This window comes from Rana temporaria, chromosome 7 (assembly GCF_905171775.1).
Source record: "Rana temporaria chromosome 7, aRanTem1.1, whole genome shotgun sequence".
Classification (NCBI taxonomy): Eukaryota; Metazoa; Chordata; class Amphibia; order Anura; family Ranidae; genus Rana; species Rana temporaria.
Genome location: NC_053495.1, coordinates 202,124,099 through 202,140,391, shown reverse-complemented (window position 1 = coordinate 202,140,391; position 16,293 = coordinate 202,124,099). Strand labels below are relative to the sequence as shown.

General features: G+C 46.0%; 1 protein-coding gene across 1 annotated transcript in view; it reads left to right on the top strand.

Moving 5' to 3' along the window:
- Positions 1-16,293, top strand: part of MYSM1 (Myb like, SWIRM and MPN domains 1) — a 49,381-nt gene that overhangs the window by 18,624 nt on the left and 14,464 nt on the right. The window contains exons 8-17 of the mRNA XM_040360832.1: positions 554-1,239; positions 3,118-3,248; positions 3,764-3,867; positions 4,934-5,011; positions 5,295-5,377; positions 6,903-6,957; positions 7,126-7,176; positions 7,255-7,329; positions 10,188-10,376; positions 12,664-12,796. Of these exons, the coding sequence (XP_040216766.1) occupies positions 554-1,239; positions 3,118-3,248; positions 3,764-3,867; positions 4,934-5,011; positions 5,295-5,377; positions 6,903-6,957; positions 7,126-7,176; positions 7,255-7,329; positions 10,188-10,376; positions 12,664-12,796 (1,585 nt within the window). The remainder of the gene's footprint in view (positions 1-553; positions 1,240-3,117; positions 3,249-3,763; positions 3,868-4,933; positions 5,012-5,294; positions 5,378-6,902; positions 6,958-7,125; positions 7,177-7,254; positions 7,330-10,187; positions 10,377-12,663; positions 12,797-16,293) is intronic.

Below are 16,293 nucleotides of genomic sequence, written 5' to 3'. Positions count from 1 at the left end.
GGGTGTCCCGTTGCCTTCAATGCAAAGGGGGCGTCCCGTTGCCTTCAATGCAAAGGGGGCGTCCCGTTGCCTTCAATGCAAAGGGGGCGTCCCTTTGCCTTCAATGCAAAGGGGGCGTCCCATTGCCTTCAATGCAAAGGGGGCGTCCCATTGCCTTCAATGCAAAGGGGGCGTCCCATTGCCTTCAATGCAAAGGGGGCGTCCCATTGCCTTCACTGCAAAGGGGCGTCCCCTTGCCTGTAATGTAAAAACACCAGCCACAATAATTACATTTTTTTTTTTATAAAACTGTTCATTTCGGTTTTCGGCCAAGTACATCCTGAATTTTTCCTTTAGGCACCAGAATTTTTATTTCATTGCTTGATTAATATCAATGTTTTCTGTAGCTTTATCATGAGATTTTTCTGTATCATTTTCTTTCCTTTATAAAATGTAATTTCCCACCAGTGTCAGGCAGTCACATGATCTGTAATGTAAACTCTCTTCTTTATCCAAATGATACTTTAAAATTACAGAAAGTATAAAAAAAAAAAAATCATATTTCTTCCTACAGTGTAAGGAGGAGAACAGCGAAAAAGAGGGCAAAGCGCTGGCGGCGGAGCTTCCCGTTTTCCACGCTGAGAATTCCGAGGAAGAAGCGAATCTCTCTGCATTCCGAGGTCGAGCGGACCCCAACCTCAACGCGGTAAAGATTGAGACCTTATCAGATGATGAGGAGGTGGACATAACGGATGAGGTGGGTGAGGCATTTGTCAACAGCGAGGACCTTCCTGACACGGCGATAAATCCAGAAGATACGATCTGCCAGGTGAAGGAAGAGGCCATCCATCCCACCGCGGGACAAAGTCACCTCACCCCGGAACGGCCGCACACCGATGTTCCAGAGACAGAGGCGCTTTGTCAGAAGGACCCCGGTGACAGGGACGCTTTTTATTGCTTCTCATGCGTGTCACACAGCGACACTTTGACATCCACACAAGACGAAGAGGTCAGCCGAGACTCCACTTGTCTGGGCGCAGAGGATAAAGATGTTGACACTGCGATGGTTCAGGCGTCTCCACCCTATGAGGACGAAGACGCCCCAGAAGAAGATATAAAACCACCCGACCAGGAGGTGGTGCTAGAACCAGACTTCATCCAGGAAGAAGAGAAACAAGCCATCCCAGAATTCTTTGAGGGGCGCCCAGCAAAGACTCCGGAGCGCTATCTCAGGATACGCAATTACATCTTGGATCAATGGTACGTTTGTGGTTTGTAAATAAGAAAAATTATAATTTTATTTTAACCCCTTAAATTGCCACCAGTAGGGTTGTCCCGATACCGATACTAGTATCGGTATCGGGACCGATTCCGAGTATTTACTCGTACTCCCGCAAATACCCCCGATACCTAAATAGAATACTCCCGCCGCCGACGCATCCCGCCGCATCCCCACTTGGTTAATACGGGCGGGGAACATTACAGCTTTCATTTGAATAGCTGTAGTGTTTCCCGCCGCGCCGCGTATAGACCCCCTTGCTCGGGTGAACTGTCCAATCCCGAGCAAGGGGGAGTGTCTATACGCAGCGCGGCGCGAAAGACTACAGCTATTCAAATGAAAGCTGTAATGTTCCCCGCCGTATTAACCAAGCGGCGGCACGGCGCGGCAGCATGTACGGTAAGGGGGACATGGCTGCATATATGGGGGGGACATGGCTGCATATATGGGGGGGACATGGCTGGATATGGGGGGGACATGGCTGCATATGGGGGGATATGGCTGCATATGGGGGGGATATGGCTGCATATGGGGGGGACATGGCTGCATATGGGGGGGACATGGCTGCATATGGGGGGGACATGGCTGCATATGGGGGGGACATGGCTGCATATGGGGGGACATGGCTGGATATGGGGGGGGACATGGCTGCATATATGGGGGGGACATGGCTGCATCTGTGGGGGGACATGGCTGCATCTGTGGGGGGACATGGCTGCATATATGGGGGGGACATGGCTGCATATATGGGGGGACATGGCTGCATATATGGGGGGGACATGGCTGCATTTGTGGGGGGACATGGCTGCATTTGTGGGGGGACATGGCTGCATTTGGGGACACATTTAAAAAAAAGTATCGGTATTCGGTATCGGCGAGTACTTAGAAAAAAAGTATCGGTACTTGTACTCAGTCCTAAAAAAGTGGTATCGGGACAACCCTATCCACCAGTGTGCCCCACCGATGTCTTCTCCCGTCCTCTTCCCGTCATCTCTGCTATGATTGGACGCCTGATAGTTGCTTCAGCCAATCAGGGGACAGGGTAACCAGACCCGAGGACCTGATTGGCTGAGAGGCGGGTCATGCCTCGTACATGCGATCGGATTTTCCACCAGGATAAACTCAGACGGATTTTCCGATATGAATTTTTTTCATCGGGAAAAAAAGAGAACATGTTCTCTTTCTAAGTCCGTCAGAATTTCCGATGAAAAAACTCCGATGGGGCACACACACGGTCGGAATATCCGATGAAAATATTCCGTCTGACTTTTTCCTTTGGAAATTCCGATCGTGTGTACAAGGCATCAGTGTTAGGGAAGCGATTTATTTGCTTCTCTAACACAACACTGTGTAGACAACGAACGCACAGCATTGCGCCCGCTGTTTAACAATTTCGAAGCCTATTAGAGCCCACCGCTCTGATCTGGACGCTTATTAGAGCCGACGGCTCTAATCGGGTGCTACCAAAAACACCCCCACCGCTGGGCACCTGAATAGGGGGCGGCAGCGTCGACATGAATCTATCTATTGGTGATAGAGCGGTGGCAGGAGTGAGGGAGCGGCGCTCCTGCGCCCTTTATGGACACACTGCCACTGATAAAAATTGTAAAGAATACAACAGCTGTGCATCTCCTAAATCCTTCTTTTCTTTTTTTAGTAGATATTATTGGTTCATTGATGCTGAAACCTCATGCCAGCCACCTTCCCCCTCCCTGTCACCCCCATATACAACCCACAAGATTGTCTGATGACAAACTATTTTAGTAGCGCTGGTCATCAAAGTGTGCTTCCTCCTCCAAGGACAGGTTCTCTTTGAAGTTTCCTCTGTTCTGAAAGTTCGTGTGGCTTTATTATTGTAGGAAGAATTCTAAGCCAAATTACTTGAACAAAACTTCAGTCCGCCCGGGACTAAAGAACTGCGGAGACGTGAACTGCATCGGGCGTGTCCACACCTACCTGGAATTAATTGGCGCCATTAACTTTGGCTGTGGTAAGCGTCAGTGTAAACTTCTTCCTCTTCCTCTTCCTCTTCCTCCTCTTCTTCCTCTTCTTCCTCTTCCTCTTCCTCTTCTTCTTCCTCTTCTTCCTCTTCCTCTTCTTCCTCTTCTTCCTCTTCCTCTTCTTCCTCTTCCTCTTCTTCCTCTTCCTCCTCTTCCTCTTCCTCTTCTTCCTCTTCTTCCTCCTCTTCTTCCTCTTCTTCCTCCTCTTCTTCCTCTTCTTCTTCTTCTTCTTCTTCTTCTTCTTCTTCTTCTTCTTCCTCTTCTTCCTCTTCTTCCTCTTCCTCTTCTTCCTCTTCCTCTTCTTCCTCTTCTTCTTCTTCCTCTTCTTCTTCTTCTTCTTCTTCTTCTTCCTCTTCTTATTCTTCCTCTTCTTCCTCTTCCTCTTCTTCCTCTTCTTCTTCTTCCTCTTCTTCTTCCTCTTCTTCCTCTTCCTCTTCTTCCTCTTCCTCTTCTTCCTCTTCCTCTTCCTCCACCACCACTTACTTTGATATTCTGCTAATTTCAGAACAAGCATTTTACAATCGGCCCCGTCCATTGGATAAAACAAAGACCAAACTGGTAAAAGATACATTGGAGGCGTACGAGTTCGCCCACCGCCTGCAGACTATGGTAAGGAAACAGGGGGCTTTACTGCAACCAATCAGATCTGTCCCTACTCGTTTTCCATATAACACTAAGGCCCTTTCACACTTGTAAGACTTTGACGTGACTTTAGGAAACGTGACTTTGACGCAATGCCTGTGTAATCTTGAGCTCTATGGACCTCAAGTCGCATCAACGTTGAATCAAAGTAGTGCCTTGAAGTCGCACAGATATGAACGGTACTCATTGGAGATCTTGGGGTATGACTTGTCATGCGACTTTACAGTCCCAAGTCGCACAAGTGCGAAGGGGTCCTAAAAGATGAGCCTGGTTAGCTGTAAGAAAACATGACTACCAGGGTGGATTTGATTTAAATCGCTAGTAAAAAGGCTTGATTTAAATAATCTCGATTTAAATTATAATTTTTAACCACTTCCGGACCGCCCGCCGTCATTTTACATCGCTTCTTCGAAGAGGAATATTGTTGTTATGGCAGCAGCTAACTACCATAACCCCGGTATCCTCTCTTTTTCAGTGGGCGGTCCCCTTTCCGATAAAAGTGGTCTCTGCGGTGGATTCGCAGCAAGATCATTTTTATCGGTGGCAGGAGAGGGCCTCCCGCCGCGCTCTGGTGCCCTCCTCCTCTGTAACTCAAAACATGTCACCTGTAGAATTTTTCGTCTATGGAGATTTTTAAGGGTAAATGTTTGTCGCCATTCCACAAGAGGGCGCAATTTTGAAGCGTGACATGTTGGGTATCCATTTACTCAGTGTAACATTATCTTTCACAATAAAAAAAAAAAAAAATGGGCTAATTTTTTTTATAAAAAAGTGTATTTTTTCAACAAAAAAAGTGATTGTAAGACCGCTACGCAAATTAGGTGTGACAAAAAAGTATTGCAACGACCGCCATTTTATTCTCTAGGGTGTTAGAAAAAAATATATCTAATGTTTGGGGGTTCTAAGTAATTTTCGAGGGGAAAAAAAAAATGTTTTTAACTGTGTAAACACAAAATCTCAGAAAGAGACTCGGTCCTTAAGTGGTTAAATAAAATCTCAGGTGTTGCCAAAGCTCTCTTGTTTCTCATTGCAGCGCACCAGACGAAGGCGTGTCCGGGACCCGTGGGGGAATTGGTGTGATTCCAGAGACCTCGAGGGACAGACGTTTGAGGTTAGACATTAGCTGAGTGTCCTTTTTACCTGTAATTGATGGGCGGCTCTCTACAACAATAACATCTTTGTACAGTGTACTATTGAACTGCCCTTCTTCAAACTTCTACATAATAATAATATGGAGATCTGCAGTTGTTTATTAGATTTTTTGTTCTATTATGGGCATGGCTGAGTATTTCCTCAAAGTTTAGGTGACGGGTACTTTGCCCGCATTCTCCAGCGAAAAAAAAAAGTTTAGGTGATGTGCTCCTCAGTGAACATAATATTTCTCTTTTTCTCAGCATCTCTCTGCAGAGGAGTTATCTCGGAGACGGGAGAGAATGAAGGCCCTGCGATGCTCCAAGGGATCCAGACCACCCAAGAGGTACGGAGATCAGAATATAGTCCGATATTGTGACATTCTTCCTTTACATTTGTTTGGCCTCTGCTTTAAATTGTGTGGTTCATACGTCTTATTTCTGAAGATGCCAACAGTGTTTTGTAGCTTGTACATGGTGACAAATTTAAAATGAAACTTAAAGGGATTGTAAAGGTACAATTTTTTTTCCCTAAATAGCTTCCTTTACCTTAGTGCAGTCCTCCTTCACTTACCTCATCCTTCCATTCGTTTTTCAGCTGTAAAATCGCTCTAACGCTGATAAACGCTCAAAAACGTCACTCACGGTTTTTAACGTTTTTGATCCATTGAAAAAAAAAAATATGCTAACGCAGAAAAACGCGAATAAACACTAAAAAATGCTATTGAAAAACTCACTGCAAAGCTACTGGCGTTTTTTATAACGTTATTTTAACGTCCATTGTGCATGAGGTTTAAAAGTCAACCGCTTCCAGCTGCTGACTTTTAACCACTTAAGACCCGGACCTTTAGGCAGCTAAAGGACCCGGCCAGTTTTTTTGCGATTCGGCACTGCGTCGCTTTAACTGACAACTGCGCGGTCGTGCGACGTGGCTCCCAAACAAAATTGGCGTCCTTTTTTCCCCACAAATGGAGCTCTCTTTTGGTGGTATTTGATCGCCCCTGCGGTTTTTATTTTTTGCGCTATAAACAAAAATAGAGCGTCAATTTTGAAAAAAAAATAATATTTTTTACTTTTTGCTATAATAAATATCCCCCAAAAATATATAAAAAAAATTGTTTTTTTCCTCAGTTTAGGCCGATACGTATTCTTGTACATATTTTTCATTAAAAAAAAATTGCAGTAAGCGTTTATTGATTGGTTTCGCAAAAGTTATAGCGTTTACAAAATAGGGGGTATTTTTATGGCATTTTTATTCATTTTTTTTTTTTTTACTAGTAATGGCGGCGATCAGCGATTAATTTTTTTCGGTACTGCGACATTATGGCGGACACTTTTGACACATTTTTGGGACCATTGGCATTTTTATAGCGATCAGTGCTATAAAAATGCATTGGATTACTATAAAAATTCCACTGGCAGTGAAGGGGTTAACACTAGGGGGCGGGGAAGGGGTTAAGTATGTTCCCTGAGTGGGTTCTAACTGTAGGGGGGTGGCCTCAATAGGGGAAATTACTGATCGCTGTTCATACATTGTATGAACAGACGGTCAGGCATTTCTCCCCTGACAGGACCGGGAGCTGTGTGATTACACACACAGCTCCCGGTCCCCGCTCTGTAACGAGCAATCGCGTGTGCCCGGCGGCGATCGCGGGGCGAGCGCGAGTCAGGGGCGAGCACGAGAGCCGACGTATAGCTACGTGCTGTCGCTCAGGGGAGCCGACCTGCCGGCGGCTGGTCGGCAACCAGTTAACGTCCAGTGTGCATGAGGTTTAAAAGTCAACAGCTGCAGTATTTGTAGCTGCTGACTTTTAAAAGTAAAAATTTGTCCGGAACTCCACTTTAACGCATTTATTTACTTATTTTTTTCAGCACATTTGACCCGTTCCAGCTCATCCCCTGCCTTGACTTTACTGAAGAGAGGCAGGTAAAAAACATTTCATAATATTAATTATTGTTTTCACCTGTATTCATTTTTTAATAGGACAAGTTTGTCTTTTTCATCAGTTGGAAATTTGTCTTTATTTGGCAATGTTGTGTTGTCTCTAATTTTCTTTTTTTGTGCTTCCATTTCTAAACGTTTCTTTCATCTCAGGCTCCCTTCCAAGTGAAGATCTCAGCGGAGGCCATGCTAATATTAGATTTGGTAAGTATAAAATATGATTTATATGTGAATTATCCAATCCTATGAAGGAGGTCACTCATTTGTCGTTCTCTGTTAAAGCACTCGCACGTCTCCATGGCGGAAGTCATAGGATTATTAGGAGGAAGATATTCGGAAGAAGAACGTATTGTAGAAGTAAGCTGGTTTCTATCTTTTTTTTAAAACGCATTAAAAATATTAGTTTTAAGTACAGTTGTACTCATAAGTTTGCATACCCTGGCAGAATTTATGATTTCTTGGCCATTTTGCAGAGAAAATAAATGATGACACAAAAACTTTTCTCTCGCTCATGGTTGGTGTTTGGCTGAAGCCATTTATTATCAATCAACTGTGTTTACTCTTTTTATATCATAATGGCAACAGAAACTACCAAAATGACCCTGATCAAAAGTTTACATACCCTGATGATTTTGGCCTGATAACATGCACACAACTACACGCCGCAGTAACAAGTGGGTGGAGCCTTCGGCAACGCCAGGCGGCGTGACGTAAGGCAGGTGGTTCCAAACTTTTCTTGGCAACCGAAAGCGAAGCCCCTAGCAACAGGACAGCGCAAAAACCCAGGGCAAGCTGCAAGCCATTGGGGCTATTGTCTATTCTATGCTTGGTGGAATCCATTCTTGCTGAAGTCTCATTGGTCGACTCATTGTCTCTCAAGACGCCTTTGGAAGTCACATCAGTCCCTAAGCTTGTTTGACTCATATGAGATATATGTTTCATTAAGTCCATGTGTTCCGGTAAGCCTGCATTCTTATCGGTGGAGGGTTTTCTCACTGCACATAAGAAGTCACCTTGATTTTTGCATCACTTTAATGTTCAAGTTTCTGATCACTTTATGACACGTGGTGGATCTACGGATCGGTCATATAAGGACTTACTATTATTTGGTTCACAAATTTATGGGTTTTCCATGGACTAATTTTTATTACTGTTTTTGCTTTGTATAAGCATTATTCATGTTAATTTTAGATACATTTATTTCATTATTCCTGGTATCATTTTAAGCGCTACACATATACTTTACCATTTTTTCATGTGCTTTTTTTCAATTAGCTGTGTTAGCTCCACTTATTAGGCTCCTTTCATATTGAGGCGTTTTTCATGCGGTACGGCGCTAAAAATAGCGCTGTTATACCGCATGAAAAAATCATGCCCTGCAGGCTTCAATGTGAAAGCCCGAAGGCTTTCACACTGAATCGGTGCGGTAACAGGACCGCTCCAAAAGTCCTGCTAGCCGCATCTTTTGAGCGGTATAGGAGCGGTGTGTTCACCGCTCCTATACTGCGCCTTCCCATTGAAATCAATGGGAAACTGCGGTAATACCGCCGGCAATGCGCCTCTGCAGAGGCGCATTGCGGGCGGTATTAACCCTTTTTCGGCTGTAGCGGCGGTTAATACCGCACCGCTAGCGCCCGAATATCGCAGTAAATACGACGGCATAGCGGCGCTACAAATAGCGCGGCTATACCGTCACCGCGGCTCCACTGCCCAATGTGAAAGCAGCCTTACTGGTAGCGTAGAGTTATCCACAACACATATTTTTTGATAACATGCACACAAGTTGACATAAAAGGGGTTTGAATGGCTATTACAGGTAACCATCCTCACCTGTGATCTGTTTGCTTGTAATTGTTCAGGACAAAAAGTATTGCAACGACCACCATTTTATTCTCTGGGGCAGGGGTGTCAAACTCAATTTGCTTGTGGGCCACATCAGCATTATTTTTGCCTTCAAAGGGCCTGTTGTATCAGCACCCCATCCCCCTTACATCAGGTGTCAAGAGCCCCCACCATCAGAAGTCGAGCATCCCCCCCACTATCCTTTACATCAGTGCACCCCCTTGCCTTATGCTGCTGCCAGGAGGGCTGGACAGAGAAGGATCTGGTGGAGGAGTCCTGTCCTCTCTGCTGCTGACTGCTGAGGCCAGGTGGGGGCAGAGATGAAGGGGGGTGTGAGGGCTACATGAAATGACCTGGTGGGCCGGATTCGGCCCCCGGGGCCTTGGGTTTGACACCTGTGCTCTAGGGTGTTAGAAAAAAAATATATATATATAATGTTTGGGGGTTCTACGTAAATTTTCTAGCAAAAAAAACAACTGATTTGAACTTGTAAACACAAAGGGCTGGATTCACAAAGAGTTACGCCGGCGTATCACTAGATACGCCGACGTAACTCGGAATCTAAGCCCGTCGTAAGTTTAAGTGTATGCTCAAACTGAGATACACTTAAACCTAGCTAAGATACGACAGTCTGCGCCGTCGTATGTTAGGGTGTAATTTTTTAGCTGGCCGCTAGGTGGTGCTTCCGTTGATTTCGGCGTAGAATATGTAAATGACTAGATAGGCCGATTCACGAACGTACGCTTGCCTGTCGCAGTAAAGATACGCTGTTTCCGTAAGAGATACGCCGCGTAAAGATAAACATGCCCCCTAGGTGGCGTAGCCAATGTTAAGTATGGCCGTCGTTCCTGTATCAAAATTTGAAAATTTTACGTCGTTTACGTAAGTCGTCCGTGAATGGGGCTGGACGTAATTTACGTTCACGTCGAAACCAATGACGTCCTTGCGGCGTAATTTGGAGCAATGCACACTGGGAATATGTACACGGACGGCGCATGCGCCGTTCGTAAAAAAACGTCAATCACGTCGGGTCACCAAACATTTACATAAAACACGCCCCCCTCATCCTCATTTGAATTAGGCGCGCTTACGCCGGCCCCATTTACGCTACGCTGCCGTAACTTAGGAGGCAAGTGCTTTGTGAATACAGCACTTGCCTCTCTGACTTACGGCGGCGTAGCGTAAATACCATACGCTACGCCGCCGTAAAAATGCACGGAGCTGCGTGAATCCGGGCCAAAGTCTTAAAGAACCAAGCCTAAGTGGTTAAAAACGTCTTTTCACTGATGTGAACATGCAATTGTATAGCAAAAACAACAGTAAAGATACATTAGGAGAGAGATGCTCACATTCTTCACGTTTTTCCTTTGTAGATTTGGACTGCGGAGCCGTGTAACAGTCTCAGCACGGGGCTGCAGTGTGAAATGGACCCGGTTTCTCAGACTCAGGCATCAGAAGCCCTGTCGCTGCACGGATACAATGTCATCGGATGGTACCACTCTCATCCTGCCTTTGACCCCAATCCGTCCATCCGGGATATCGACACCCAGGCCAAGTACCAGGTCTGACATCTGTGTGTTTAACATAATCATTAAACAATCTCAGCATCCAATGAAATCATTACATGGGCTGCAGAGCCAATGCAAGTCTGATGAGGTCACTGAGATCCGCCTTTCTCTTCTCTCAGTTCTCTCTTCTCCATTGGTCCTGATGAAAAAGCGAATTTTGGTCAGGAATTTTCAGGCAGTTGACAAATACCAATATAATAAAATATAGGGTTGTTCCGATACCACTTTTTTAAGACCGAGTACAAGTACTGATACTTTTTTTCATGTACTCGCCGATTACCGATACTTTTTTTTTTTTATGTCATGTGTCAGTATTTTTTTTTATTTTACAATTTAAATATTTTACTATTTTTTTTTGTTGTTTTTTTTTTTTACAATGCTTTCTTGGGGGGGGGGGGGTGGATGTGTCAGTGTGTTTTTTATTTTAATATGTATTATTTTTTACAATTAATTATTTTTATTATTTATTGCCATTTTTTTTTCTTAGCCCTGTTGGGGGGCTTTAGTGAGATATCAGGGGTCATAACAGACCCCTGATATCTCACTTTTGAGACAGAGAAAGGGACTAAGGACACAGATTCCCCAGTCCCTTTCTCAGCTGCACTGGAAATTAATGGACAGGAGACAGCGGCTCCTCCATTCATAAACTGAAGCATCGTAAACACAGTTTACAATGCTCAGTCATATGAATGGACAGAGTCTGTGATCACTGACTCTGTTCATTCAGAAAAGGTAGGAGCCGGGTTTAGCGGCTCCTACCGCCGCTCTCCATCCTGACAGAGGGGGGGACACAGATCACAGAGGGGGGAAGCAGCGGCACGGAGGGGGAGAGCAGAACAGATGACGGCAGCGGCACGGAGGGGGAGAATAGAGGACGGCAGCGGCACGGAGGGGAAGAGCAGAACGGCAGCGGCTCGGAGGGGGAGAGCAGAACAGATGACGGCAGCGGCACGGAGGGGGAGAATAGAGGACGGCAGCGGCACGGAGGGGAAGAGCAGAACGGCAGCGGCTCGGAGGGGGAGAGCAGAACAGATGACGGCAGCGGCACGGAGGGGGAGAACAGAGGACGGCAGCGGCACGGAGGGGGAGAATAGAGGACGGCAGCGGCACAGAGGGGAAGAGCAGAACGGCAGCGGCTCGGAGGGGGAGAGCAGAACAGATGACGGCAGCGGCACGGAGGGGGAGAATAGAGGACGGCAGCGGCACGGAGGGGGAGAATAGAGGACGGCACCGGCACGGAGGGGGAGAATAGAGGACGGCAGCGTCTCGATACCGATACTAGTATCGGTATCGGGACAACCCTATTAAAATACAAATATACTTAAATGAAAACATAAAAAAAAAGGTCAGCAGTGCAAAAAATAAAAAAAACATATGCCGCTTGCAGATGGTAAATATACAATACACACCCCACACTAAGAGAGATTTATTTTAAAGCAGTTGTAAACCGCATAAACTTTTTTTTTTTTTCCCCAAACCTGCAATGCAAAAGGCATAATAGGCTAGTATGCACCGCATACTAGCCTATTATGAAATACTTACCTCGGAACGAGGTGTTTACCACTTACCTGGTCCACGCCGAGCAGGATGTCATCTTGCTCCGGCGTGTCTTCCGGGTATCGCCGCTCCAGCGCTGTGATTGGCTGGAGCGGCGATGACGTCACTCCAGCGCGTGCGCGCGGGAGATTTAAAATCGGCAGGGTCCGGCGGATGCCGGTCCTTCAGCCGTGGATTCCCCCCTGCGCATGCGCCGCCCGCATTGCGGGGGTAATATCTCCTAAACCGTGCAGGTTTAGGAGATATTCTCCTTACCTACAGGTAAGCCTTGTTGTAGGCTTACCTGTAGGTAAAAGTCCAAATAGTGGGTTTACAACCACTTTAACCCAAGATCAGTGGGAAGACGTGTAGCACAATACATTTTGGCTTAAATTTATGACAAAATTAGTTTTTGTTGGATTTCTTTTAAATTAGAAAGTAGAACATTTTTTTTTTTTATTTACGCTCAATTTTTCGCTTATATCGCAAAAATTCAAAAATGGAGTCGTGAATAAATACCACCAATGGAAAGCTCTATTATTGTGAACAAAATGATAAAAATGTCATTTGGGCACAGCGTTGCATGACCGCGCAATTCTCATTGAAAGTGCGAGAGCGCTGAAAGCTGAAAATTTGCTCTGAACATCTAGGCTTCACTTGTCATGAAGAGGTTATCAGCAGTAGACTGAATAGTATTCTAGTCGTCTCTCTCATTGTATTCATTCACTTCTTCCTTTTCATTCAGAGTTATTTTTCCCGCGGAGGAGCAAAGTTTTTGGGGATGATTATCAGTCCGTATAACCGCAGTAACCCCCTGCCGCAGTCGCAGCTTTCCTGCCTGGTGATCGGTGACGATCTGAGTGAGGACGGCTCGTACAGTAAGTAAATCACTTGAAGCTGTTTCCCAGTGACACTGCTAAATACACAGATGAGATATTGTATATTTACCTCCAGTTCTAAGATTTGCACAGCTCTGCCACGCAGCACAGCCTGGTCTTTGCAGAGCCAGGGCAACCTGTTTTCTCTCTGTTGCACTTTCACATACAGATCCCCCCCACCCTGTGACTGGACAGTGAAAGGAGAAGCAGCGGACTGATCTCACTGTCGCTCTGCTATCTCCTCTCATTTGCATGCTGCTTACACTGAATCCTATTTGTTTGGCACCTTGTGCTACTTCTCCCTCCCCCTCTCTGAGCTCTGCTGTTCAGGGGGCTGATACCAAGTCAAACTCGGGTACTTACACTCAGGGCTTTTTTTCAGGGGGAACTTGGAGGAACTCGGTTCCACCACCTCTGGCTCAGACCCTTTGGTGCCTGCTCACCACAATCACTTGTAAACACAGAAGTCTGGTTTCTGTGTTTACAAGCAACAGCTCTGCACTCTGTGTGTAACCCCCCTGAACTCTGCACTCTGTATGTAATGCAGTCCTGGTATTTAATGCCCCTATAAGATCCTTCTACTGTTTGTGAAATCTGAACGGGTCGTGGTTGAGTTCCTGCACCTATTTTTTTGAAAAAAAAAAGCTCTGCTTACACTACTTATATTAAAGCAGTTGTAAAGGTAAAAAAAAAAATAATCCCTAAATATCTTCCTTTCCCTTAGTGCAGTCCTCCTTCACTTACCTCATCCTTACATTTTGCTTTTAAATGTCCTTATTTCTTCTGAGAAATCCTCACTTCCTGTTCTTCTGTCTGTAACTCCACACCGTAATGCAAGGCTTTCTCCCTGGTGTGGAGAAAGCCTCTTGAGGGGGGAGGGGGTGAGCAGGCAAGTCAGGACACTCTCTTCTTTGCAGAGAAAGGAGCTGTGTGTTAGTGGGCGTCCTGACACTCCTGCTCGCCCACTCCCCCCTCAAGAGGCTTTCTCCACACCAGGGAGAAAGCCTCGCATTACTGTGTGGAGTTACAGACAGAAGAACAGGAAGTGAGGATTTCTCAGAAGAAATAAGGACATTTAAAAGCAAAATGGAAGGATGAGGTAAGTGAAGGAGGACGGCACTAGGGTAAAGGAAGATATTTAGGGGGGAAAAAATTGTACCGTTACAACCCCTTTAACCACTTAAGCCCCGGACCATTTTGCTGGTCAAAGACCGGGCCACTTTTTGCGATTCGGCATTGCGTCGCTTTAACTGACAATTGCACGGTCGTAGGACGTGGCTCCCAAACAAAATTTACGTCCTTTTTTTTTCCCACAAATAGAGTTTTCTTTTGATGGTATTTGGTATTTGCGGTTTTTATTTTTTTGTGCTATAAACAAAAAAAGAGCGACAATTTTGAAAAAAAATCTATATTTTTTACTTTTTTGCTGTAATAAATATTCCCCAAAAGTATTATTTATTTTTTTCCTCAGTTTAGACCGATATGCATTTTTCTACACATTTTTGGTAAAAATAAAATCGCAATAAGCGTTTGGTTTGCGCAAAAGTTATAGGCCCAGATTCACGTAGGAGAGCGCATCTTTGTGCGGGCGTAACGTATCATATTTAGGTTACGCCTCCACAACTTTGACAGGCAGGTGCAGTATTCTCAAAGCAAAGTTGCGGCGGCGTAGCGTAAATAGGCCGGCGTAAGCCCGCCTAATTCAAATGTGGAACATGTGGGCGTGTATTATGTTAATTTCTTGTGACCCCACGTAAATGATGCTTTTTACGAACGGCGCATGCGCCGTCCGTGAAAGTATCCCCAGTGCGCATGCTCCAAATTAACCCACAAAAAGCCAATGCTTTCGACGTGAACGTAAAATGACGCACAGCCCTATTCGCGAACAACTTACGCAAACGACATAAAACGTGAAAAATTCTACGCTGTTCCGACGTCCATACTTAACATTGGTACGCCTCATCTACGCCTCATAGAGCAGGAATAACTTTACGCCGGAAAAAGCCTTACGTAAATGGCGTATCTGTTTTTCTTTTTACTAGTAATGGCGGCGAACTGCTTTTTTTTTTTTTTTTTTTTTTTATTGTGACTGTGACATTATGGCGGACACTTTTGACACATTTTTGGGACCATTATCATTTTTACAGCGATCAGTGCTATAAAAATGCAATGATTGCTGTGAAAATGACACTGGCAGGGAAGGGGGTTAACCACTAGGTGGTGCTGTAGGGGTTAAGTGTGCCCTAGTGAGTGATTCTTACTGTAGGGGGGATGGGCTGTGTGTGACAAGACAGTGATCACCGCTTCCGATTACAGGAAGCGGTGATCACTGTCATTGTCACTAGGCAGAGCGGGGAGATGCTTGTTTACATCTGCATCTCCCCGTTTTTCCTCACCGTGAGGCGGTCGGAGCCGGTTCACACAGGGGCGACCTGGGATCAGACTTGAAGTTGCCCCAAGTCGTCCCAAGTCGTGTGGTTGAGAAAATCAATGTAAGTGAATGGAGTCGTCTTAATGCACACTACTGAAGTCGCTCCGACTTCAGAAAAGGTTCCTGTACTACTTCAATCCGACTTCTAGGCGACTTGTACCCATTGATTTCAATGGAAGTCGCCTCAGAAGTCAGATCCCTGGCTTAACTGAAGCAACAATACAGGAAGATAACATACCGTATTTATCGGGGTATTGCGCGCTCCGGCGTATAGCGCGCACCCCTAAAGTGGACCCGACATTCCTGTAAAAAAAACATTTTAGTACTTACAGTTTTGGTGTCTTGCGCGGCGTCCATTGGCGGCCTCGTCGGGTCCGTTTGCGGCTTCGGGTGTCCTCTTCGTCGGGTCCGGCGTCCTTCTGCGGCGTCCTCCCCGCTCGATCCCCGCTTTCCCGCGCCGAGTTTGAATACTGCGCCGGCATATACCGAGCGCAGTACACTCGTGTATAGTCAGGGCAGGCTTGGCTACTCTCGCGCTCACGTCCTGTACGTCCAGGACGTGAGCGCAAGAGGAGCCGAGCCTGCCCGACTATACACGAGTGTACTGTGCTCGGTATATGTCGGCGCAGTATTCAAACTCGGCGCGGGAAAGCGGGTATCGGCGTATACCGCGCACCCACGATTTTGCCCTGATTTTCAGGGCAAAAAAGTGCGCGGTATACGCCGATAAATACGGTACATTTCTCAGGCAAACCCCTCCCCCCTCCCTTCCACAGAGCTGATTGTTGTTTGATTGGCCACTGGAAAGCCTCCTGTCCTGGAGGCGACTTGAAGTTGCCTTGTAAGTTGCCTGATGATTCACACTCAAGTCGTGTCCAAGTTGCCTCCCAAAGTCATGCTAGAAGTCGTGTTGCCCCTATGTGATCCGGCTCTTACGGGGATCGAGTCCGCGGGACCGCGGTCGGTGTCACGGAGCTCGCTCGCGTCCACAATGCCGCGATCTTAACCACTTAAGCCCTGGACCTTTAGGCAGCTAAATGCCCAGGCCAGGTTTTGTGATTCGGCA